A 25,512-nucleotide genomic window follows, 5' to 3' on the forward strand; every position below is an offset into this window, starting at 1 on the left:
GACTTGAATGCGTCTACTCCCCGCCGGTCCCGGTGAATCAGAATCAGTATCAGTCTGATGACCGTTTGGGAGATACCGTCCAAGCCGCGGCGTCGATGTCCTACCACAGAGATGATACCCAGCCTGGTTATGGTTCCATTGACTTCCCTCCCACTCTCGACCTGCCAGAGTCTCAAATGCCATGGGACATGTCGGCAGAACCCTTCCTGGCCACGGCGACCACTTTGTCGTTATCAGACTCACTTCTTGCTGTACCCGGGACCTACCGGGCTTCCGTTGATATGGTCCCTACGACGTTCACGGTCGGTGCAGCGGCAGAGGTAGATCGGGCCCAGACCGTCTCATTGGATACTCGTACGAAGGAGCGTTCGCTGCCAAACATGACCTTTCACGTACGCTTGCCGATGAGCAGTCCTGTCGCCCAGCAGAATGCGACCTACATTCTGCAGATGATTCGACCGTTTCCAAACATGATGACGCGCAAGGACACCCTGCCGCCCTTCATTCATCACAGTTTAGGGTCAACTGATTCAGGACTGGCCTTCCCCGAGCCACTGGCCAACTGCATGAGCATCGCGCGCATGTTTGTCTGGCGCACATCAGAAACCCGGGAATTTGTCTGGGAGACGATCTGGTCAGAGCAAAGGAAGCTGGCAGATAAGGTAGTACACAGAGCCCTCGTGCATTTGCGTTCGAGCCCACATGCCCATGATGCCGCTGACAGATGCCTTCCACCCCAGGCTGCGAGTTACACCCCTGAGGATCTCCTGGCATCACTCCAGGCTTGTAACATTTACGTCATCATGCGCATGGTCGACTACAGCCCGGAGCATGCGGAGAAAGATCTGGAAACCATGTTGTGGTGTTACGTATGACCTGTCCAAGTTCAGCATTCCCTTGACCGACATTCAGGAGCTGACCGAGTAGCGCATATCTGACCGTCTCATTAACTCTCTGGATGGAGAGTTCGGAGTCAGCGAACATGACCGGCCCAACCAAATGTGGAAAGACTGGATATTTGTAGAATCGCAGCGAAGGTACCACACAGCGTGAGGCTGAGATGTCGACGGTGAACTGACCATGTCTTCTAGATACCTGTCCGTCTGGTTTCTGCTCACTCGGTTGATCAGCATGAGAACCGGCATTGGATGCCCTTACGTCGATGCATACCTGTCGCTTCCTTTACCCGCCCCTCGGTCGCTGTGGGAGGCCGCCTCTGCAGAGGCATGGAAGGCTGAGTACGACTGCACCTACACGACGCCAGAGTTGCCTCGGCTGCGCACCTTCGGAGAACTGGTCGAAGCTCAGAAGCCAACGAATTACACCCAGTTCATGCACAAGCTTGATCTCTGGAACGCGGACGCCGACAGCCTGGGCATGATGTTGACGCTGGCAACTGCGATTATGAAGTAGAGCTAGCAGAATATGATTGATTGGGGAGCTAGTCCTATCCATCGGGGTCGCTGGCAATGGCAGTTCCCAAACTTGGTTGCTCTGCTGATCCGGCCTACTCCCAACAGTAGACTCTCAGTAGCCTGTTTGATGTAGTGTTTGAAACACAGGATAGGTTCGCTTGATTGCGGTATTTGTGATCATGAGTTGGTACAGACATGGTGGCCTTGTGTGAGGGACTCTGAGCACTGCATAGGAGCACAACGTCGGTAACTTCTGGCCACCAAGGGTGCCGGCACAAAGTGCATTCACTGCAGGGCACCCTCCCGTCACTTAATTTCGAGGTTATAGTTTGAAGTCGCAGAATATCCTTCAACTTCAATCAAAAAGCCAAACTTGATGGTCCAGTTCCTGGTGATGCGTTAGTGCTCACCCATAGCAGCTTCTGTCTAACCCAAACAGAAACTAGCGAGGGCAGCGATAACTTCGAGATGAAGCAACCTGATAAAAACCAGCTTCAGCTTAAAGGCAGTTGCGAGTTTTCACAGGGGTTCGAACCGGGGTCAATGACGGGTTCGAACTTGAGTTTTTTGTCGTTGGATTTGGTCGGTGGTGTATTTTTGCTGGTGTGGTTGTGGGTGCAGTGAAGCCGAGTCCGCGCAGCACCATATGGTATGTATTTCTCTATCTCTATCCTGAATGTCTGGTCCTCATGGTGGCTTCCTTACTTTATCATTCAGCCGCATGATGGGGAGGTCGGATGTCAGATACTGGATAGCTGCCATAGCGATGCGGTCTCCGGTCTCCGGTTCCATGAATTGCATGTAAGCAGTTATAGGATATTCACTCCGGCACACGTGTGTATAGGCCAGCCGGCTGGTGTTGGCTGATATATGATATAGACGTCTCTATCTGCCTCTTAGGAGTTGATTTATACTAACATGTTAACCCTAACCCTAACCCTAACCCTAGGTCGCATTACTCCTCTAGTGCCTACCTTATGATACCTCGGCTGACATAAGTCGCCAAGGCCAAGGCGCGCGTGATTGCTGCCCATGCCAGTCAGTGCGTGCGTGAGTCGCCATTGCTCCAAATCTTTCCTTTCCTCTCCACCTTTTTATTTTGCATCAAAAAGCGAGTCCGACATCCCATCAACCCTTAATTTATCCACCACCTTCCACAGGATTCACAATCACCATCGCCATCACCATCCCTGTCCTCGCCTTTCCTTCATCCGTCCAGTCTTGCTTGTCTCTATAGTCGGTCCTTTTCCCCCCATTCGCCCGTCCCACCCTTCTTCACTGTGTGACAAATTACCCGTCTTCATCTTCAACCTCTACCACTTTTTGCTTCGACTGCGCCCGCTTGAGTTCCCATCTTCCTGGGGAACAACGCGATTTGATCCGGACGACCGGTTGAAGCTTCAGACGAGCCTGTCACCGTTATACCCGCGACATTAAACCCGTGTCCTACGCCATCACAAGGCTGACAGTCACTATGGCGACCGAAACTGCTCCCACCAACGGCCTGTATGGCACAAACCCATATAGCCAGCCAGCCGAACTCGCGGCATCTACTCCATCTGCCCCGACTCATACTACCTCTGCGTCTCAAAGTACTACTACTTCCGCCCACACTCAGAAGGCAGACCCGCAAGAGATTGGCTGGTACTTTGTCGAGCAATATTACACCACTTTGTCCAAGAGCCCAGAAAAGATACATTTGTTTTACTCCAAGAAGTCGCAGCTCGTCACCGGTGTAGAGGCCGAAAAGGTTGTCCCGGCCGTTGGTACCAAGGTATGACAAAGCCAGAATGCACGCAACATAGATGCTAACAACTGCGCAGGCCATCAGCGAAAAGATCAAGGCGCTTGACTTCCAGGATTGTAAAGTCCGCGTCCTCAATGTCGACTCCCAGTCCTCCTTCTCCAACATCGTCGTCCAAGTCATTGGTGAGATGTCAAACAAGTCGGAGCCCCATCACAAATTCGTCCAAACTTTTGTTCTCGCCGAGCAACCAAACGGCTATTTTGTCCTCAACGACATTTTCCGGTACCTCAGTGACGAAGTAGATGAAATTGTGGAAGACGAACAGCCGCAGCCGGAGGTACCTGCTGAAGAACCAGTCACACCCGCAGAAGGCCTGACTGACCCGCAGCCGCACATCGAGGAGACCGTTGCGACCGAGGCTGCTGCCGAGGAGGTGGACGAGAAGCTTGAGGAAGACAAGAAGGAAACCACTCTGGCAAATGCCACTGAAGTCAATGGCGCCATCATCCCGCCGCCCACTGAACAACCTACCGAAGCACCAGAAAGCTCGGCGTCACCTGTCCAAGCTCCAGAAGGACAAGCGGCTGATACTCCTGCGGCCGCGCAGCAAGCCACACCAGAGGCTGCTCCCCGTGCAGAGCCCGTTGTCGATCCGGCTCCTGCGCCTCCGACATCTGCTGAAGTACCTACTGCGAAGAAGACTTGGGCTAGCATGCTCGGTGGTGGAACAAAAGCCCCGGCGGTTCCTGCTCTCCCTGTCGCAACTCCTGCAGCACAGCCGAAGGCTCCTCGGCCATCGCAACCTACTCAAGCCCCCAAGATCCCAGTCGAAGCTGCGGCACCTGCAAACCCCTCTGGCAGCCCGGTGGCTTCCCAGAGCAATGGCTGGCAGACCGCCGAGCACAGCCGAAAGGGCAATCGGCCACAAAACAAGCCTGGCCCCGACGGCGTCGTACTCGCATACATCAAAAACGTAAATGAAAAAGTGGATGCTCGAGTCCTTCGCGAAGTCCTCGAACGCTTTGGCGAACTCAGGTATTATGACGTGTCACGACCAAAGGTATGTACCTTCGACTTAAACCTGGTTTCATCTGCTGACTTGTGGGACTAGAACTGCGCCTTTGTTGAATTCACTGAACCCGCTGGCTACGCAGCAGCAGTCGCAGCCAACCCACACACTGTCGGCACGGAACAGATTTATGTTGAGGAGCGCCGCCCGCGTCCCACTGCCTATGGTGGTAGAGATGCCAACTACAGCCGTGGTGGTAACAACGCCGGGCGTGGTCGAGGTGGTGCGCAGGTTGCGCAAGGTGGGCGAAGTGGGAGCCAGACCAACTTTCCCAAGGATGCCGGTCGTGGCAGCGGCTTTCAGCAACGAGGTGGAAAATCTGGTACTGTCACCCCTAAGGGACGTGGTCAAACTCAAGCTGCCTGAGACCTCTTCTGTCGACGAATCGTGAGCGAAGCATCCGGCGAGATGCTTGTCGGATCAATTTACCTTCTCAACGCCTGCTGCCTGGCCCCTTCTCCTTCTACGGGTTACGCCAGCGATACAAAAGTGATGTGAGATCTGAGCACTTAATGCAATGGCGCATTTGGAAAAAGGGGTTTCCATGGTATCTTCTTATCGTCCCGTGTCTTCGCATAGCAATTTTCGGACCGCAGTACAGCAGATAGTGGGATTGTTTCAACTCCAGATCAGGTTTGTGCGCCAGATGAGTACAGCTTGCACCACGAGTCAGGGCCCAGGGCATGGTCGGGAGAAGCGTGTCTTTTTCAGCGAAGCTATGTACTCTTGTCTGAGGGGATCTACGGGTTCTAGGATGTCCTCGAGATCGGATGGCCGAGTTTGTACATTAGTCCTCATCACGAGACATAAAACTTAATGTTGTCCACGATGGACTTGCCCGGCTTTACTGTCAGCTGTGTTTGGGCTTGAGAGAGTTAATGCGAGTGAGAGACAGCTGATAAATTGAGAATCGTTTGGACAAACGCGTGCAGTGCAGGCTGCGTCGGATGACGGAAGGATCAGGCTCTCATGATAAGGTGTGATTCCCGCCCCTCTCCGCGTATCGCCTTCGCCGTGGGGTAACTTCAGGCTGCGGTCGAGTCGACTTCGCTACTACATGTTCGACTGGCACATCTGTTGGCAGCCCGATTTGGCTCCGTCCCAACGCAGAGGAACTCCTCGAGGATTCCTCCCGGTCTCCTGGTATACTTGTTTACATTCCATTCCCAATCCCAATCATGAGGCCCGGAATCGGCCTCGATAATGCGGAACCTCGTCCTCGCAAGTTCTCTACCGCCGAAGCCCCTTCTCTGCCTGGCGAACGATGCGGCGCATCTCCCACCACCTTCTTTCTGTCCCGGGATCCTGATGCATCTAGGATGCAGAGTGACCGGAGCGTCGTGACACCCGCATCCACGCCACTTGTGAGCAGTCTACAGGACACCATTCAAGAGGCGGACCGGCCAGTCAACCACACCGGGCCGCGACCAGCGGAGGCAAGGAGCGGAAGCCGCAGGCGATCTACCATCAAGCCTGGCAGCTATGGACATCTTAGAAGAGGTTCATCGGCTGCCAGTGCTGAAGCGATACCGTCGGCGCCGGACAGAGCAACCACGCCGTCCCCTCTACCATCCCAAGATGTCTCTCTTCCCAGCAGCCCAAAGTCAACATCCTCGAGATCACTCCAGAAATCCGATGACGAATTGACCAATGACGAGACCGGGAGTCAAGCGGTAGTCTCCAGTGAAGAGGATGAAGGAGAATCACTTGCTGTCACCCAGGACAGTCAGCCAGAGCTTATCATGCCGAGTATCACAATGCCGAGTCGGAGGCCCTTTACCGACCGAGGGAAACGACTCGGGAGGTTCAAGATTATGGTAGCCGGTAGCAAGGGTATGCCACGCTGCACTACCAGCTACGGGACCTAGCTAACCTTACTAGGTATTGGCAAGACCTCTCTCATCAAGTCCATCGTTCAACTATGTGAAGACATCGTCCACGTCGATCCAGTGTTGTCAAACTTAACAAAAGGTTCGCAACGTGATGGCCATGGGCCTGCGTATTTGGTGAATGAACTATACGCTAGCACGAAACCCTACCCGGCCTGGTGGTCCAGTGTCGAGGAAAGTCGTATCTTGAGACGGAGGAAGAGTATGGGCGATTCAGTGCTCGAGCGGAATGTCTGTTTCGTAGACACTTCGGACGCCGTCAAACTCGACGAGATCATTCAATACGTGGAGCAGCAGCTTGTGAACGCGATGGTGTCCATTGATCAGCTCACAAATGATTTTTCAGGCTTGCTGAGTGGGCGGGGTTCATCACAGGTGGATGTGATTCTATATCTGATTGCCAAAGGTAGGTCAATCTATCTGGCCTAGGTGTACGCGACTAATGGTATGCAGATCATATCAGAGACGACTGCGAACGGATTCGCCAGCTGTCGGAGTTGTGCAATGTCGTCCCGCTCGTGGCAAAGGCAGATGTGTTGTCTCGACAAGAGCAGGAGGAAATCAAACAAGCCCTGGACCTGAGCCTCACAGCTCTTCCCCGACTGCCTACATCTCTGATACCCGAAATGGAGGTCAAAGCGACGGCGACGGCGCCTTATACTGTCACCTCCACGAGTGGGCCAGATCTCGATACGATGGATGCATCACTGCTGATGTCACCCGAGTATATCCAGCCTCTTCTTCCGTCCGAGCTCGGCCTGCTCGTGGAACAGATCTTCGAGCCAGAAATGGTTTCCTACTTGCGGCATACATCGGCACGCAAACTCGTGGCATGGCACACTCGCTATCCCAGGTTGACGATGGTGTCATCTCCATCACTCCCCTCGGTACACAACTCGACCCTGCCATCTCCTGTACAGACCTCTCTCACCAACTCGGCCATGTTACCGCCCGTTGGATCTGACGTGTCTCTCAACACATCCAATAGTTGGGCGTTGGCAAAAGTTGCGGATCATACACAACGAGAAGAGCGATTGGCCCAGGTCAGACTGTCCAAGTGGGCGAGTGAGCTACAACTCAGTCTGCAACGTGAGCGGGAAAGATATGAGAGACTTGCCCGAGGTGAACGCGCGGTGTGGTTGGTGGAGCGAATGGGCGAGGAGATCCGGGACGGTCATATCCTTTCACAGGACCACTCGCAGCAGGCTTTGATCCAGAAGGGAGTAAAGACGGGTCTGGTATACGGGGGTGATATCCCCAATTATCAGGTGCATGACCCCCTGGGACTTTTGCGGTGGCAAGATGGCATGCGAACTCGTGGCTGGCTCGCTCTGCAAGTCATGGGAAGTTTCGGAGTGGTAGGAGGTCTTGCTTTCTGGCTGGCAAGGACATGCGGATTGACAAGCAGCATCAACGACTGGGCGCAAGGCTGGCACCTGTCGTTACTTGGGCAGGATTGACAAGTCGGCGTCTAATGGCATGAGCTACGGTCAAAGAGGTGACTACATATACGCACAGGGCGCTCGGGGTCGTATGGAGTCAGAGAGGGAGGTGTCTGGTGCCTTAGGCCATGCAGCATGAAGCATCGACACTTGGACTGGGTCCTTCTCAAAGACTGAAGACTGGGGCTTGGAGACTGAAGCATTTCCTGGTGGGGCCAATGGCGGATCTTGCAACGGAATCGCATCGGGCCTGAAGCGCAATGGATGCCGGAGTTTATGCGCACGGGGGAAGCGACTTTGTTGTGCGATGCGGGTTTGGGTTCATGGTGGTTCTCTGGATTCTAGAGACAGGAAGGCTGAAGCAGTAGTATATCGTTATGGGCTTCTACGTGACCTGCTGGTGTTTCTTCATCTTTCTCGATCTTTACCTACCTAGGTAAGTACGTACTCCGTTTAGGCTCGGGCCATGAATCTGCGCTGGCTCTCTTCTTGAGCCCGTCCACCGTCCCTTGTCCAGGTGACACTGCGAGTGGGAGGATGTTGAGCTACTACGAGAAATCGGATCCGCTGGAGAATGGTCAGTGCCCAAGAATCTACCAGGCTCCGTCCTAATTATGTGGAAGGAGAATAAGGCCAATGGAAAGGTCATGTTGCAGGACGATCCCAATTCCAACCCTGGCCCACGAATCTATGCAGCTGAATGCCGTGAAACACGCTTGCGGGTTGACGTAGGAGTAGCGGTCTGATTGCCTAGGTATTGCAGGGGTCTTTAACGGGCTTGCAGCACACGAAAGCCGCGCTGAAACAACGACCGAGTCTCGACAGAGCCATGATCACCGACCATGACGGCACAGTTACTCGGTAATTTGGCGCAAATGCTCCGTTGCGAAGGTGGATATCACTTGCTAGTAAGTAGCAGCGCTCGTCCTGGGTGACATGGTGAGATGGATCGAGAGCGACGATCGAACACTTGGAGAGGGAAGGAGGGGATCTCGCTTCGGAAAATGCATTGAAGCTGCCCTGCAGTATGTGGTCCGGCGCAGCTGAGATCGTGTGACTAGGAGAACAGGTGCTCTTTGGAACAGTCTAGCGCGCAGGCTGGGATGCCCGGAGCGGTCAAGACTCCAAGTCCTCAAGTAATTGTCCTATCCATATCGTTATATTCTTGGTCATTAGTTGCGTGAGCGTTTCCGTAGGCCCGTAGGTGGTGGGATGGCGTCTGTCAAATGTGTTCTGGACCTGGCCACGCCGCCGCCACGGCAGAGGTGAGGGAGGGTCGAGGGCCAACGAGGAGGGAGCCCGAAAGCCTCAACTGCGTGTATGCGCGCTGGTGCATAGCCACGTGGGTTTCGGGTACGAGAGTCACTCGCCAGTCGTCGGAGTTTGGGTCAATGAGCATGGCTGTCCGGTGGGCTGATCCCTGTCAGGAGGTAGCCCGCAGTTGCCAGTGTACGGATACGGAGTACGAATCCTGTACTCCGTACTAGGTGGTAGGTTGCGAGTCAGATGAAGGGCGAAGGGCCAAGGGCGAAGGGCACATGCAGGGGTTGTCGTCAGGCAGTTGAAGCTGAGCGATGAACGGGTCAAACTTGAAGGAATCCGCACCCAAAGGCCGAAACCTGCGCCTAGCATCCAAATGCTACCCAAGGTACCGGGATTACAGGCACCTCACCGGCTTCCTCTGGCTGCTGTCCCCAATCCGGAGTGCGTGGTAGCTTAGATTTCGGGGTCATCGAGGCTTAGAGGCGCCCCTCCCAAGACAAGTTGACGAGCCCCCTTAGCCTCCTTAGCCCCAAGCCTTAGAAGCCTAAGGGCCTTCTGGGCTGGGCTACTGTCACCTCCCTAATGTGTTTTGGCGGCCCTCTTCCCGTCCTGTCAGACACAGTAGTTGCAGCATTGGCCTCCACTCTCTCCCACACCCACACAAGGGCACAAGGGGCGGTGACTTTTGTTTTGGCGACAGCCTGGTAAACACCCTTCTTCTCTGCCGCAGTCAAACAAGATTCAATCCGCCCATCCACCACTCTTCGTCTACTCCGTACATCTTCAGCCCGCCCTCCTCTGCTCTATATTCGTATTCACCCAGTCCGCCCATCTGCTTTTGGCCAGATCCCGTCCAGGAGCCTGAAGTCCACGCCGATTGGAGCAACGCAAGACCTCATCCCCATTCCTCCATCTATCCATAGCCTGCCAACCAACGGTACGGAGCCACTTGTACAAGTGTATGCATGACAGCAATCCCGGCAGCTCACGCCATCAGTTGTTCAGACCGATATCATTAATACTTGTCCTCAACAGACTTTGGCACTTCTCATCCTCTCGCCGTTCAATCGTTGCAGTCTCGATTCCTTCAAACTGCCTCTCCGTCTTGATCGCCCAAGCATCAACCTACCTGCCGCCCGTCAGCGTGAAACCACTCACGTCAGCAACCTAAATCTGCGTGGTGGCATCCCCGAATAGCCTTCTCCAAACAAGCCTACTGCACGGAGTACGTGCGGACTGTCACGAACCCTGCCTCAGTGGTCAGTGCTGCAACTGGACGCTGGACCCCAGACTAGCTTCGTCTGATCTTCTGGAATCCTGCAGCCCCAAAATCCTTATTATTGTTTCCTGCGCCAGCTCGTGGTTTTCAACCATACTGTCGGATATCATTGCAATCGAGAGCATTTGGAACCCATTCAAGAGCACGGTTCATCCGTCCAATCCATATTCCACTAAGGACCATTGGGACCCGGGGGCCCGCAAGAAGACGCATTGACACCCACAGTCATCGACTTTGGTGGGCACCGGACACTAGGCATTTGCAACCAGGACGACCAGAATCCATACCATCACCAGCATCAGCCATCATGTCTTTGTCCCGCAGATCTCTTGAGTCTCAAAGGCCTATAATGGCTCCAAGTGTACGTTTTCACGGCGTCCTCTCTGTCGGAGCAGATGCCCACGCTTTCCCTGATCTTTGTACTGTATCAAAAACAATGACTGACGTCCTCTCTTTTCTACAGCTCACCTCCAAACGCACTTCCAAGCGTTACTCCACATACTCGGCCTCGCCAAGTTTTGCGACCACCGCCACCGACTGCTCCAACACCGTCACCCTGCCTTCGGCAACCACACCCGTCAGCGCCGAGGCCGGCATGGCTGAGATCCGGCAATTGACTCAAGGTCTTGACCGACTAGAAAACAAACACTTGGACCAGCAACGGTTCGTTCCTAGCCAAAAGAAAACAGACGACCTGAGCAAATTGAGCCTGGGGGCAAAAGTCGAGCGGGCTCTAGGACGAAGAATGACCGACCAGGACGCCGTGTTTCGGGTCAAGCGGCCATCGGCAAAAACAAACAACTCCTTCCCCTTTCTGGATGAGAAGGCTGCGCTGAAAGCTTGAGGAGGGCTGCCAAGCCCGAGAACGAAGACGATCAAGGACATGTTGGATAAGGCAAGCTCTCGAGTAGAGGCCATTGACGCATGTCGACACCGTCGCATACAGCGAGCTTCTGCATAAGAACAAGAACCGTGGACAGGAAATGTCTCTTTGTTGCTCACAAGACCATGGTTGCTCTGTTCAGATTGGTCTTTGAGCACGAGATTGATGAATCTATTTTGTTTGTACGGACTCGACAATTTTCGTCCCGTCTTTCTGAGATACCATTTTTGCCGGGCCCATCTCTGTTTGGGCGGGTTATCGTTGTTGATTGGGGGTCGACTGTGGTCAGATCATTATCACTATCACGACTGTCATCATCTTATTGTCATCATTATCATTCTCATTCTCAGGAGGGTGACAGTTAAAGGCGGTGTTTCGCTCCGAGTCCAGTCTTTGAGGCACACGGATAGTTCGCCCCTGTGTCTTATCAGTGGAGCAGGACGAAGAGGAGGAAGAAGCTGGGGGTTGTGTGTAACCTGTCTCCGAATGAGAAGGATGGCAAGGATCAGAATGGGGTATATGAATGACCATGAGAATGATGTTCACGGCCATGTCCATGTCCATGTTCATATCCTGGATATATTCACAGCTTCAAGGGATCTTCTTCATTCTTTCTTCAAGGTCTAAACTGCTACTCCTACCGTGCTCCACCTCCTACCTATCCTACCGTGCTACCCATCTACTACCTATACTGGCAGCGCTTCCAGCTGGATTATGGACGGGCTCCTAGGGTCCTAGAGCGTCTCCTGGGCCGAAGGAGCAAGCGGAGCGGAAGCCTTGGCCGTCATTCTCAGCTACTGATCTAGGACGAGGGACGTTTACTGACGACCGTACCGTATCGAGGACAGGGCATGAACGAGTGAACGAGTGAACGAGCGACGCCCGACACAGCACCATAGTCATCATCATCATGTCGAAGAAAGGATGTGAATTCAGCTCGTAGCTCAGCTCGGCTCAGCTCAGCCAAGGGGCAGTGGGCAGGTACAGTGTCCCTATCTAAAGTCGACCAGTGTCTGGAAAAAGAAGAAAGTTGATTAATAGTGTACTCCGTACAAAAGAGCGGAGCTAGATCTAGGCGTGAGCTTGTACACCACAGCAGGTGTGAGGTGTGACTGCACTCTCGAGTGCTTTAGTGCCTGGGGCAAAGAGCCTTACAGTAGCCTTAGCCTTAAGCCACCAGGCTGGCTTCCTGGAAACCTGGCCGCCTTAGGGCCAACGGGTACCTCTTGGGGGCATGGAGTTGCCTAGGTGTGCTTATCTTAGAGGGGCTTAGGGGCTTAGGGGCTTAGGAGGCTCCCCAGGTTGCTCTATTATTACTGTAGGGCTAAGGCTCCTAAGGCTGATGGGTTAAGCCCAAGCCCTAAGGCCTCCTAAGCCCCTCCCAGGCTTAGGGGCCAATATAGATTTCCTACCCTAGTTACACCACTACTTATGTACTCATACAGTACGTATATTACTAGTAGTCTTCTAGCTGTCCTACCTCTTCAGCCCTGCCAAACCCTCCATATACCTTCCAACGCCTCCTTCGAGCTCAAGACCCTTGTCTTCACTGCGCTGAAGAACCTTCAGAACCAGCGTCATATCGTGGTTGCCTGCACGCCTTTCTCCCCCAGCCGGATATCAAACGCCATCGAGCCGGATCCGGGCCTGGCTCACGCCATACCTCGCCAGACCCATCCTGCACAGGGTTAGGGTTTGGCTTCTCGCCGGAATTCAGAGCGCTTCCGAGGGGGCTACTTTGAATGGCAACAGCGGCAGAACCGGGTCGAAGGTTGAGGACGGCGTGTGACCGTTGCTACAGGCTCAAGGAGCGATGTACACGTCTGTCTATCGCCCACAGCTGTGCAAGGTGCGATAGACTGGACTTGTCCTGCGCAACTGTCCGTCCGCAACGACCAGCAGGACGAAGACCTCACCGCAGCCCCGGGGACCATCGTCGAGACTCTGGGCGAAGTTCGAGCCAGGCTGGGACGAACGAGGCGGCCGATGTGAGTCCTAATCCTCCACCGCTGGACATTGGGGCATGGCTCCGTGGTGTTCCCCATCTCCGTCGGGAGGAGAGGGAGAAACTGCTGTTCTTCCTGGGCCGACCGGAAAACCTCGACTGTTGCGTGGTGAGTCCCAATTTTCGAGACGCCGAGCAGCGCTCTTTGGCCGCTCCGCTGGCCACGGCCTTGCCGGTGCTCAAGGACGCGTATCTGGCGTGCGCCGGAGCCCTGAAGTTGATCCAACCTCCTCATCCTCCTGTTCATGCCGCCGAGCTGGAGGTGGAAGTGGAGGTGTCGGATGAAGACGTCAATCTGCGGCATGCATTGGCCGCCATGACAACACTACGCGCTCTGCCCGTCGCCACTCCCCAAGATGCAGCGCTGTGCCTCACCCTAGGTGTATCTCTGGCTCTGTTCGTCTACTCGGCCATCGGCCAGGGTGTGTACGAGATCTCGCGCCACTGCCTCAGCGTGGCCAAACCGTTTGTCGAAATGGACACATTGGATTCGGACGCCGAGCAATGGCTCACCTTTCTGGTTCTGTTCGAGATGACAGATTGCCTGGTCCACCGGCGTCGGCCGACCATCAGATTGCCAGCACAGGGCCGCCTGTCCGGAGGAAGCGCGGTAGACCGGCACCTGGGGCTTTGTGCGCCTCTCCTGTCGTTCTATCACGACCTTTGCGTCGTCAGCCACTCGCTGGCCAACACCACCGACGCGAGCTACATGGCCCTGATAGAGGAGCAGTTGGGTCGGATCCAGGCTGACGTGCAAGCGTGGCAGCCGTCGCAGCCCGACCGGTTTGTCGAGCGCTTCGACACGGCAGAGGTGGTGCATTTGCTCGCCCAGGCCCGGTTGTACCGGCTGGCGGCGCTCCTGGTCGGCCACCGACTGCGGTGTGCCTTTGGCGAGCAGGACGGCCAGGCCGACATCTGGGCGACCGAGATCATGACCGAGCTGGAACTCGCCCGGCGGATCACGGGGCGGTCGACCCGCTGCGTGACCCTGCCGTTCGTCGCCGCCGCGATTGAGATGCGTGACCCGGCGGCCAGGGTCAAGGCCCTCCGGGACACGGACGAGTACGTGGACCAGTTCACGCCCGTGGTGCAGAGGGCCACCAAGACCTTCTTGTCCCGGGTCTGGCGCGACCGGGACCGAAAACTCACGGCCTCCTGGTTCGACTCGACCTGCAAGCCGTGTGTCGTCTTGGCCTCGATAGACAAGGCTCTGTTTGGTTGAGTCTATTCGACGAGCATGTCTTTTCACAGGTCCGGTCCAGGTCGGCATTATTAGAACGTATTCTAGCATCTATCCTAGCATCTATCCTAGCATCTATCCTAGCATCTATCCTAGCATCTATTTCTAGTGTCATACCATACCACACACACATATACACGTACAGGACAATTCTCCGGTTCGATCCCATTTCTTCGGTCCCAGCTCGTATACACAAACGGTGACCAAGTCGTGACCAAGTCGTGACCAGCCGTGACCTATTAGAATGATTCTCGTATTGTTTGAGTATTAAATATGATAATGGAAATATGACCACTTTGGTTCGTAGATTCATTGGCTGGTACAGGGACATCAGACATGCCTAGCACCTACCTGGCATGCATACCTCATTGGCTGATCCGCCCTGGCCATGGACCGGAGGGTTGGCCGGAAGGTTGGCCGGAGGGTTGGATTGATCCTACGCTGATTGACCCAACAATTTGGATTGACCCATCATTTGACTACCTAGACTCTCGCTACCCATAATAATTAATATTCATCGATAGCAGTATGACCGTATCAGTTTATGAAACGAGTTGAATCAATGTTATGTTATGTTGTGTTGTGCATTCCGTAGAGTGGGTGGGACCGGGACCGGGACCGGGGCCGGCGGCGTTGCTTATACATAGTACGGAGTACAGTAGTACTCACTGACCGATACTTCAAGCGATATGGGATACAGTAGTACTCACTGACCAATACTTCAGGGGCGGGATACATTAGTATGTACCACAAACGCAGGCTCCTAATGTAAGGCTTTACGACTACCTACCTACCTACCTACCTAGTAAGTAAGGCCCTACCTGGGCCCTCCGCCTCCGCTTCGAATCTAGCTTGCCTGCTTGCTTATGGAAGGCCTTAAGCCCCCCTCCCCCCATGAGAGAAGAGATGGGACCCTGGAGGTCCGGAGCGAGGTGTAAAAATATAAGTATAAGTATAAGTATAAAGGGTTCGTCCTATGCATAGTGTCTTCATTTTGTGAGATCAGTTCTCTCGAGAGGAGCCGTACATACATACGTATACTGGTTAACCCGGCAAAGCAAAGCAAAGCAATCTGAAGGCTGGTCGACCCAACCCAGCAAAGACATCTGAAGCACTTGGGCCTGGACCTGGACTTTGGAGAAGACATCGTCTTACTGTAAAACAACATCTTTCTCTTGTAAGATGACGGGTACGAGTGCTGCAAAGGCCAACGCCAACGACTACCGCCAGATCGCGGCGGACAAGCAGCGACAGCGGCAGGGCAAGATCCCCCGGGAATGGTTGATCGATTTTGACCTCCGGAAGGGGAAGGATCACGATCACGATGCCACTGCCGATGCCGCTGCCACTACCACTGCCACTACCACCAACCTGTTACAGGTGCCCGTCACTTGTGGCCTCTTGGACGAGGTCGAGTGTAGCATCACGTCCGAGTACGACGTCACCGCTCTCCTCGAGAAAATCAAGAGCGGTGCTTGGTCGGCCGAACAGGTCACGGTTGCATTTTGCAAGAGAGCGGCCGTTGCTCAACAGTTGGTCAGTGTTGCCTTATCCCATACAACATCTGAAAGAGACCAGTGGATGAAATGATCCCATTCCCATCACGAAAGATAGCATCGGATGAGATGATTCCATTCCCATCACGAATACTGACTGAGATCATTCCCATCACGAATACAATACTGACTTGACGGCATGGCATGACCATGCTGCGCAGACCAACTGTTTGACCGAGATCTTCTTCGATGACGCGATCCAGCGCGCGCGCCAACTCGACCAAGAACGACGAGAAGCTCCCGGTCGGCAGCTGCGGCCTCTCCATGGCCTGCCCATCTCGCTCAAAGACAGCTTTCAAGTGGCCGGCCAGGACACTTCGACCGGACTGGCCTGCTTTGTTGACGAGCCGGCCGGGCAGAACAGTGCCCTCGCGGCCCTGCTGCTGGACCTGGGTGCCGTGCTGTACTGCAAGACCAACCTACCGCAAACCATCATGACGGGTGATAGCGACAACAACGTGTTTGGCCGGACTTTGAACCCTCACAACCTCGCCTTGACCGCCGGCGGCAGCAGCGGCGGCGAGGGCGCTCTGATCGCCCTTCGCGGCAGTCTGCTCGGCGTCGGAACCGACATTGCCGGCAGCATTCGCATCCCGTCGCTGTGCAACGGCATCTATGGCCTCCGAACCAGCGTGGGGCTGGTGCCTCATGATGGTGTGCGAGATCTCTCCGTGCCGGGCACCGACGCCGTGCGTTCGGCCGCTGGGCCCATGGCCACGTCGGTGCGCGACTGTCGCCTGTTCATGAAAGCCGTCATGGAGTCGGAGACCTGGCGATATGATAGCAGTGTGGTGTCGGTGCCATGGAGGAATCTCCAAGAAAGGGTCAAGGACAAGGTCAAGGAAAGGGAAAAGGAAAACGAAAAGAAAAAGCTGCGAATCGGCGTGGTCCATGACAATGGCATCCATACCCCTTCGCCTCCCGTTCGACGAGGCTTGAACCAAGCCGTGCAACTCCTCCAGGGCCGTGACGACGTCGAAACCGTCTCTCTGACATTGCCCGGCGTCGGCCAAATCTACCAAGACCTTGTCAAGTATTGGGCACCTCTTGGAGCCGAGGTATGTTAATCCACTCATCGTTATTGCACCCATCTTGACCTGGATCTGGATCTTGAACTGGGTCTTGAACTGGATCTTGATCTTGATCTTGAACGAGATCTTGATCTGATTCTTGATCTTGATGCATGTCAGCTGTGCAAGGCTGACGAAACTCCCTCGCATCAAGCACCTTTCCGCCCTGTTCGCCCAAACAGGAGAGCCGACCATTCCATCCCTCGAGGCGCTCGGCCTCATGGCGGTCGAAGGAACCACCATGAAGGAGTATTTGGAGCTGAACGCCCGTCGAGAAGACGCGGCAGAGAGATATCTCCGACTGTTCTGCCACCACCGACTCGACGCCATTCTGATGCCCGTCGCCCCTCACACGGCCGTGCCGTGGGACACATGGTCGGGAGCCAGCTATACCGGCATCTGGAACTATCTCGACTACCCGGCCATCGTCCTGCCGGTCGACAAGGTGCGAGAGACGGATGTGGCCGATGATGTGGCCAACGCGAAGTATGGTCCGGACGATGCCAATCTCTATAGACTCTGTATGTATCACCCATGCCTCCCTCTCGACTCTGTATCTACATATCACCCAATGCCCTCTACCGACTCTGTACTTATCACCCAATGCCACCCTCTATCGACTCTGTATGCACATATCACCCACCACAACTCGGGACCCTGCCGCCAACGTCAACGTTGCAACTGATCATGGCTGTCTATCATATCGAAGCTAACCTTGGCTGTCACTGTCGTTTTCATTTAGACACCGGCCCAGAACTGTACAGAGACGCCCCTATCGGCGTTCAACTGGTTGGCTATCGACAGATGGACGAGGAGCTCCTGAACACGGCCACCGTTTTGGACTCCATCATCAACGGGAAGAGATGAGATCTCGGATGAAGATCAGATCATAGATCACAGATCAGAGGAGACAGATCACAGAAGGGGGACCAAGATGAAGATCAGATCACAGGAAGCGGAAGGGGGACCAAGATGAACGGAAGGCCAATGATGACGATGACGGCCCAGAGAAGTCTCTTTTTTGAGATCTGGAGCGTTTGACATCTTGAGCGTTGTGCCCGCAGCTATGACTCCCAAAGACAAGGCGAGACAGGCAACCAGGTATAGCACCACACCACACCGGCCTTGGTGGTTGTTTGAGGTTAGGTTTGTACACTGACTGACACGCTGAAGATATTGGAGAATTAGCACCGACACGCTGGACATATTGGACAATTAGACAGATCAAGCAAACCAGACGGAGACGCAGACAGAGACGGAGACGTAGCCAGGCGCCATAGAATAAGGATAAGGATGCGATTGCGACTGCGATGCCGCATTGCACAACCATAGCCATATCTCGACCAACCCTCGTGCCCTTGCCAGGAAAGGACCTATACGAGATTCCCATTTCCATTCCCATTCCCAAATCCCAAATCCTAAATCCCATCGCCTTGACGCACTAGACGTGTCTACATTATTCCGCTCATCGGCGTCTGCATACTGGAGGAATCAAGGTAGATAATGAAGGAATCAAGGTAGGCTGAGCTAAGATGCCATTCTTTCTCATGCTAAATACGGAGTAGTAAGTCCTAACAGAAGACATGTCAACTAAGAGATGAAGGAAAGGAAAGAAGCAGACCCGTAAAGACGATCGGGAACCGGAAACCAGACCAGAAGAGAACAAGAACAAGAACAAGAACACCCCAAGACGTCGAGCCGAAACCAAAGAACCAATCCGTCAATCTGTCAATCAGGTCACCATCCACACACCGATCCTCGAGCTCCCACCACACAGTTCATCCCTATCGCCAGCACAAAGCATACCACAGTCTCCCTCGGCGGCCTGGACGGCCTTGCCTCCGACCTGCACGGTGGCCAGGCTGTTGGCGCAGTAACACTCGCGACCGTACTCGACGCCGGCGAGCGTGTATCCCTTGGCCGAACAGGTCTGAACGCACAGGTCCTGCGTCATACTGCTCGACGAGGTGCTGTAGCCTTGCAAGGCGCGCTGCGCTGCCGACGGGTCGGTGTAGCAGCCCTGGTAGGCAAACTGGCCGATGGTCTGTTTGGCCGCCGGGGCGGACAGCGCCGTGTTGTTGTACACGCTCAGCCGGGAGCGGCCGCCGCACACCTGGGTGTTGTCGCCGGCGCACGCCATCGTGCAGCCGGTTGCATTCAGGAGCGTGTTGGGCCCAAGAGCCGAGGCGCAGTAGCATTCGCGCCCGTATTCCAGCCCGGCGAGCGCGAGCGATTGCGCCGAGCAGAAGGCAAGGCATGCCGGAATCGTCATGGATGAGTTTGTCATCGACGCCATAGACAACAGCCGGCCGCTTGGTAATTCCGCGGCACAGCCAATGTAGCTGTTAGGGAAGTAAGGGTTGGCTGGGGTTGGGGCCGATGATGACGAGGCGGATGTAGACGTCGAGGTATAGAGTGTGAGTGTGCTTGACAACGTCGTTGAAGTCTTGCTCGTGAGTTGGCTGTTCCTGGCCGTTGTAGTCGACATGGACGTCGAGGTCAACGCCTGTCCAGAGGTCCTGGCCCCGGATGACGAGGTGGAAGTCGAAGTCGACACCGGACCTGATGTCGACACAGACACACTCGATCGAACCGAGGTCAAGGTCGAGGTCGAGGTCGAGGTCGAGGCCAACGGAAGACTAGAAGTTGTCACCGGCGCTGGGACCCTGGAACCAATCGACGTTGTGGTAGGGGCCGACGGCAAACTAGAGCTTGATGTACTCCTGGCCACTGATGTCGAAGTAGAGCTGAGTCCCGAACTCAAAGGCAAACTCAGACTTGTCACAACAGGACCGCTGCTCGAAGAGGTTCTTGAGACGAAGCTTGTGGAGAAGCCGGTGCTTGATGATGGCAATGCCGTACTTGCTCCTGAGAGCGAGCCTGATACTGTTCTAGTATTGTCGCTGATCGTGTTTGTCGTCGACAGTGATGAGCTCGAGATCGACATCAGTGTTGAAGCTGAAGAGAAAAAGGAAGAGGAAGTTCGGGTTACGCTTGAGCTTGAGGTCGAAGCTGAAGTCGAGTTTCTGTTTGACACTGTAGCCGACATGGTCGAAGGGCTGCTGCTTGACATGGAAGATGTCGTAAGAGATGCGGATGAGGTAGACGCCAACAGTGTGGTGTTGGACCAAGAACTGCTTCCCACAGTCGACAAGGTCAGAGAGGCTGATCTGGTCGTGCTAGTCGTGGGTTGGGCGACGCTGATTACCGCCACAGCAGTCGAGGCGACCGAATTTGTTGGTGAAGTCGACGTACCGTTACCCCTTGAAAAGGACGATGCGCTGGACGACAAGATCCGAGGAGGCGTGGTGGATGTGGATGTGCTGGCATTGCTAAAGACCGAGGTCGTCTGCAAGCTAGATGAGGAACCTGCACCGACGACAAGAGTCGTAGAGCCCGTAAAGCGGATTGATGTCGTAGAGTTGTTCACTGCGGAAGATTGATTGGCCCGGGAGGTGGTCGACGAGGCTGAACTTGAACTGGCGGAGAAACTGGTCGTCGATGTCGATGTCTTGCTAAACAAAGTCGAAGTCACGGACGTCGGGGCGATACTGGTTGTAGTACTGAGACTGGTGCTGGTCGAGCTCGACGGTAGAACAAACTGGTAGAAAGACAAGCCGTTCGGCCCACCACAGATGGTCGACGAGTTCCCGGCACATGTCATGGAACAACGGCCATCCGTAGCAGTGGCCGACCCGGCAGCGAGACTGTTCCCGCAATAACATTCACGCCCATATTCCACGCCAAAGTATGCGAACCCAGTACAGTTTCCTGCACAGTATTGCACAGTCATGTCACTGGAGGCGACAGCTTTTCCACTTAGCGCGCGCCCATTGGTGGCCTCGGTATGGCAGTCAACATATTGGAAATTGCCAATATTGGGGATGATGCTCGGTCCCGAGGGGATAGGGGCAGCGGTAGCGGTCGGCGGCGGTGTAGTTGCAGTCGAAGTCCAGTTCGGGTTCGCGTACAGTGTCAGTCCGTTGGGGCCGCCACACACCAGACTTGAGTTGCCAGAGCATGCCATGTTGCACCGGCCGTCGGTGGCCGGAACACTGCCTGCACCCAGGGCATTTCCACAGTAACACTCGCGACCATATTCAACCCCGAAGTATCGGTATTGAGTACAATTGCTCGCGCAGGTTTGAATGTTGATGCTGTTGTCGGCCAAAGCAAAGCTCGTCAATGCCCGGCCCGTCGCAGCCTCCGTGTAACAAGAGACATAACTGAAATTGCCAATTGTGGCTGGAGTTGTGGGCGCCGTTGGGCCAGGAGCAGGAGCATTCTGGGTGCCCGACCCCGGTGTCGAGCTGGGGAGACTACCATTACCGTAGAGATACATGTTGAGACGGCTTGGGCCTCCGCAATACTCTGTTTGATTGCTGTTGCATGTCATGCTGCAGTCCAACGCTTGAGTAGTGACCGCACCGGTCGACAGAGAATTTCCGCAGAAACATTGGCCTCCATACTCCACGCCGGAATACAAATATCCCTGACATGCTTGAAGACAGCCGGCCACGGTGTTGTTGGCGTTCACCGGCACACTCAATGCACGAGATTGAGATCCTTCAGTATAGCAGCCCAGGGAGTGGAATCCTTGAGTGCCAGGATTGACGTATGGTCCGGGAGTATCGGTGGTGTTCCCGTTCCAACGAGTGATGTCGCCGAAAAGCGAAATAAAGGAACCGGTGCCTGTGATGCCGTTGCCTCCACAGATTTCATTGATGTTCCCAGAACATGCAAAGTTGCAATTGGCATCGTCGTTGACCGTCTTGGGCCGATTGTAGCCGCACCAACATTCTTGAGAGGTCAGCCATCTGAAATCACAAGCCACTGGGTGTTCACTTACCTTGGTTATACTGGGTGCCGGCAAAGATATATCCTGCAGCGGAACACTGGGAAATGCATTGCTCGTTGGTGTTGAGAGGGCCATTGTAGACACTCGTTTGAAGTTGTCGGCCTGGATTGTTCTCAGTAAAGCATCCGGCATATCGATATATCCCCTGTTGTGTCACGGGATTCAAAGGGGGTGCTTGTTCAGAGACGGCATTGCAGATGAATTGTATGTACTGCTTCCCGAAGCTGGCGTCGTTGAGGTTCATGGTCCACTGGGCAGTCCCGAGGTACGGGTCAACGTTGATCTGGCTCTTTGGCACTGAACAAAACAACGTGGCAGTAACGTTTTGTCCGGCGTACACCAATGTCCCTTCGGCAAGATCCACCTGGTTGCTGGCCCCGATGATGCTGCCTGGGATACCGAAGGGTGGTTTGCTGACGGTCACTGACAAGGCTGCTGCGTTGGCCGACCCACTATTGGTGAGCCGCATCTTGAGATAGCGACTTGTATTCTCCGTCACATTACCAAAATCAAAGGCGGTGGTGTTGTCGTACCGAACCCATCCTCCACTGGGAGTCTGGAATTCAAGAACGGCTTTGGGTTCGTCAGAGCCTGTCGCAAGGACATCAAAAACCTTGGATCCTCCGTTCGACACCACTTGGACGAAGACGCCATAGTTGCCGCTGGACGGTGGATTGAAATTAATCGGGACTGTCACGGCACTGTTCGGTGCCACCGAGAGCGGCATGTTGTAGAAGGTGAATGCAGAGACGGCGGCTGCGGTTTGCGTGCCATTTGGCGTAATCCAGGGACCAGTCTCGCCCACCACCGAATATAAGATGTTGGTGATGCTGAGAGGACCGTTTCCGAGATTGCTAATGATCACGGATTGATCGACTCCGCCCGCCTGTTGTCCGGTAATCACTCCATTCCAACTGACGGTGTTCGGCGTAACCATCAACAGAGCAGCCTGGCTCTGGCCGGTGCCCTTGAGTTGCACGGGAGTGTTGATGCTAAAGCCGCCTGCCTGTTGCGTAGTGTTGAGAATGACAGAGGATGACAAAGGCCCCACGGTCTGGGGAGTAAAGGTGACTGGAAACGAGAACTGTTGTCCTTGGGCCACTGTAAGTGGGAAATTGGGTAGACCCCCAATGGCAAAGTTTGGGTTGCCCGAGAGCGCTGCCGCAGTTACTGTGACTGCAGTGTTGGCCGTGCATGCCACCGTCATGGGAGCCGTTGTTGTATTCAGGTTGACAGTGCCAAATTGTAGAGCTGTACAATTCAACGGTAAGTTGACGGGCGCACCATAAGCATAAATGTATCCCACAGTAGTCCCCTGATAGACTATTCCATCTCCAAAGACAGGTCTGGTAAACTTGGTGGTACCAGGAGTAACAAAAGAGTTGATCTCCTGCAGGACGCCATTGTTGGGAACAGCGTTGTAGATTCTCAAATTAGAGCCTTCAACGTCCGACGTCCACACTAGACCAGTCCCAGGTTGATCGTTCAGCGATGTGACTGTGCCATGACCAACCCCTAGAATATATGCATTCTTCTCGGGGGAGTCGGCCACTTTGTTGAAATATGGAACGCCGTTGTTGCAAGAGAATTTGAAGACGTGAGTCTGATACTGGATGACGTTGATGTAGATGTAACCTCCTTCTAGTGGGTAGACGCCAGCTCCAGCATAGACCGAATTTTCGTTCTGATAGACCTGGATCACGTTGTCAAGCTTGTTTGGGCCATTCTGATAGCCTCCAAGGTTGTCAAGATCAAGCCAGTAAGTCTTGCCACTCTTGCCAGTCACGACGCCCATCCGAGTGATGTCGCCGCAAGAGAACTGGCTTGGGAGCAATTCTAGGGGTGACGTTCCAAGATCTGCTCGCAATCAGCCACCACAACCCAAGATCACGGGAAACTCTCACCTTTGTCAGCACCATCCAATTGAGTTTTCTCCCATGGCATGAAGAAATCAACAACAGTCAAAGAACCATCATCATTGATCGCCATGTGTACAGCAGCTTCTTCGAGGGACGTCGGCGGATTTCTTCCATTGACGGGTATCCCGTCAAGTTGAGACGCGTATCCGTTTCCGGTCGCGAAGAACATGGAGCCCTTGCCATCCGTTGCAAGACCACCACCAGACATCCACACGCCTGCACCAGGAACGGTCGGACCGACACCAGCTATACAAGTCAGAAATGTGACTTCTCCGAGGTCTGGACCAAGGATGGCTCCGCTTTGACTTACCGCCTTCTGTCGCAAATCTTTCCACAAGCTGACCAGTCCCTTTATCCCAGCCCACGATCCAGCCAGTGAAATTCCATTGGACGCTGAATGGAGAAAGCGTCAGCCATTGTTTACACCTAGATACTTCCATCTACAGTAGGAGGCATTTCGAACGAGAGTGATGTGGTGGAGAGATGAAGACATACCAATGACTAGCAAAGCCGGCGTAGACGAAATTGCCGGTATGAAGCAAAGCCGGACGTTGATGGTGGATGCCACCGTTGAAAGATCGTGCAGGATTGTTCCTAGCTGACATGCCTTCCAGATTGACCGGAAAATTGGGTCTTTCAGACAAATCCACCGTGCTGACAGCGTGAATATAATATCGACCATTCGGACGACCCGTGGGACCATTGAGATCTTGATCTGCGTAAGTTTTCGATGTCAAATACCATGTGTCCTTTGACCATCGTTAGTTTTCCCTTTGGCAGCAAAGCTTTGCGACCTACTGTGTCTGGATCGATGACTCCGGTTGCGGTAACTCCCACTGTTGGACTGATGTCAACACAGCCGTTCAGATCGCTGACTAGAAAAGGTCGATGAATGTTTCGAGAGGCCACGATGACACCGGTTTTGGCGACAATCTTGTACAGATTATTTTGAGTGGTAGCAACATAGAGATATTGAACACCATCAGAACCAGTGTAGACCAGGGATTGAGAAAATATCTGCTCAGGCACATTTTGTCCGTTGATGAGATAAGTACCAGGAAGCCGGGTCTTGAATAAGAGGCCGAACTGAGCGCTTCCAACAACAGCTGGATCCATGTTGTGATTGTTTTGATAGCCGGTTCTGTCGTTTGCACCACCCCAGGTGATGGTGTCTGTACTCGCAAGAGCCTCAACATGGTGTATGAACAGGAAATTGAGCAAAATGACCAAGGTAACGAGAGACTGTACGTAAGGAAAGAGTAAGGACCGACGCATTTTGACAAACGAGTGTGTAGATACCAAAAGAGTGTTGTGTTCAAGAAAATTCAAGTGCTAAACGAGGGTTGGAAAATATTGGATAGACTCAGGCAGGACACGAGGGACACCGTCGTAATATCATGTTTTTGATACTCAAGAGTCATCAAGCGCACCGAGTCGACGGCTGGCACGCAACGTAGTCGAGCTGGGTCTTCTGACTGAGGCATGGTCTGTCCAACAGGGGCCAACATGGACTGATGTGCGACCGTGGCCAGGTAAGCAAAAACATATGGTTTGAGACAGGAGAGGATGGGTGCTTCGATGAAACATGTGACCTCACGGCTAGTACCAGCAAAATCTCCAAATTGGAAGACTTCTGTTGGTCCAGAATCCTGGTTGGATTTGCAATAGGTTGCATGAGACTAGATGCAAGGAGAGAAATCGGCATTGCCTCAGGAAATGATTAAAAGCGCTCTAGCCCTGCATGAGACGAGACTGGGTGTAGATAGATGCAGCCAGTTGTAACCAAGTAGCCTCATCTTCGTCCAAGAGCATGTGTAGCATGCACGGTGTGGGAGGAGTTCCATCAAATCTTGGAAAGGAGATCTGGAACATTGGTC

General features: G+C 54.1%; 8 protein-coding genes across 8 annotated transcripts; 6 read left to right on the forward strand and 2 right to left on the reverse strand.

Moving 5' to 3' along the window:
- Positions 1–380: 380 nt before the first annotated feature.
- Positions 381–1,413, forward strand: A1O3_03983 (uncharacterized protein; the record flags this gene model as incomplete). The annotated part of the gene is made up of 4 exons (XM_007734115.1): positions 381–662; positions 741–869; positions 928–1,037; positions 1,092–1,413. The coding sequence occupies 4 exons, from the start codon at positions 381–383 to the stop codon at positions 1,411–1,413; spliced, it is 843 nt and encodes a 280-aa protein (XP_007732305.1).
- Positions 1,414–2,889: 1,476 nt separating this feature from the next.
- A1O3_03984 (uncharacterized protein) lies at positions 2,890–4,597 on the forward strand (the record flags this gene model as incomplete). The annotated part of the gene is made up of 3 exons (XM_007734116.1): positions 2,890–3,189; positions 3,239–4,222; positions 4,274–4,597. 3 exons carry the CDS (start codon positions 2,890–2,892, stop codon positions 4,595–4,597), a joined length of 1,608 nt encoding a protein of 535 aa, XP_007732306.1.
- An 812-nt stretch (positions 4,598–5,409) lies between these two features.
- Positions 5,410–7,580, forward strand: A1O3_03985 (uncharacterized protein; the record flags this gene model as incomplete). The annotated part of the gene is made up of 3 exons (XM_007734117.1): positions 5,410–6,064; positions 6,113–6,526; positions 6,574–7,580. The coding sequence occupies 3 exons, from the start codon at positions 5,410–5,412 to the stop codon at positions 7,578–7,580; spliced, it is 2,076 nt and encodes a 691-aa protein (XP_007732307.1).
- A 2,831-nt stretch (positions 7,581–10,411) lies between these two features.
- A1O3_03986 (uncharacterized protein) lies at positions 10,412–10,948 on the forward strand (the record flags this gene model as incomplete). The annotated part of the gene is made up of 2 exons (XM_007734118.1): positions 10,412–10,465; positions 10,568–10,948. 2 exons carry the CDS (start codon positions 10,412–10,414, stop codon positions 10,946–10,948), a joined length of 435 nt encoding a protein of 144 aa, XP_007732308.1.
- Positions 10,949–12,729: 1,781 nt separating this feature from the next.
- On the forward strand, positions 12,730–14,214 carry A1O3_03987 (uncharacterized protein; the record flags this gene model as incomplete). The annotated part of the gene is made up of 1 exon (XM_007734119.1): positions 12,730–14,214. One exon carries the CDS (start codon positions 12,730–12,732, stop codon positions 14,212–14,214), a length of 1,485 nt encoding a protein of 494 aa, XP_007732309.1.
- A 1,200-nt stretch (positions 14,215–15,414) lies between these two features.
- Positions 15,415–17,725, forward strand: A1O3_03988 (uncharacterized protein; the record flags this gene model as incomplete). The annotated part of the gene is made up of 5 exons (XM_007734120.1): positions 15,415–15,768; positions 15,950–16,612; positions 16,655–16,846; positions 17,013–17,379; positions 17,601–17,725. 5 exons carry the CDS (start codon positions 15,415–15,417, stop codon positions 17,723–17,725), a joined length of 1,701 nt encoding a protein of 566 aa, XP_007732310.1.
- Positions 17,726–18,590: 865 nt separating this feature from the next.
- Positions 18,591–19,130, reverse strand: A1O3_03989 (uncharacterized protein; the record flags this gene model as incomplete). Its single annotated transcript, XM_007734121.1, has 1 exon — positions 18,591–19,130. The coding sequence occupies one exon, from the start codon at positions 19,128–19,130 to the stop codon at positions 18,591–18,593; it is 540 nt and encodes a 179-aa protein (XP_007732311.1).
- Positions 19,131–19,749: 619 nt separating this feature from the next.
- A1O3_03990 (uncharacterized protein) lies at positions 19,750–24,910 on the reverse strand (the record flags this gene model as incomplete). The annotated part of the gene is made up of 7 exons (XM_007734122.1): positions 19,750–20,037; positions 20,067–21,658; positions 21,708–23,576; positions 23,621–23,881; positions 23,946–24,028; positions 24,131–24,384; positions 24,434–24,910. 7 exons carry the CDS (start codon positions 24,908–24,910, stop codon positions 19,750–19,752), a joined length of 4,824 nt encoding a protein of 1,607 aa, XP_007732312.1.
- Positions 24,911–25,512: the final 602 nt, after the last annotated feature.

This window comes from Capronia epimyces (assembly GCF_000585565.1).
Source record: "Capronia epimyces CBS 606.96 chromosome Unknown aczIQ-supercont1.3, whole genome shotgun sequence".
Classification (NCBI taxonomy): domain Eukaryota; kingdom Fungi; phylum Ascomycota; class Eurotiomycetes; order Chaetothyriales; family Herpotrichiellaceae; genus Capronia; species Capronia epimyces.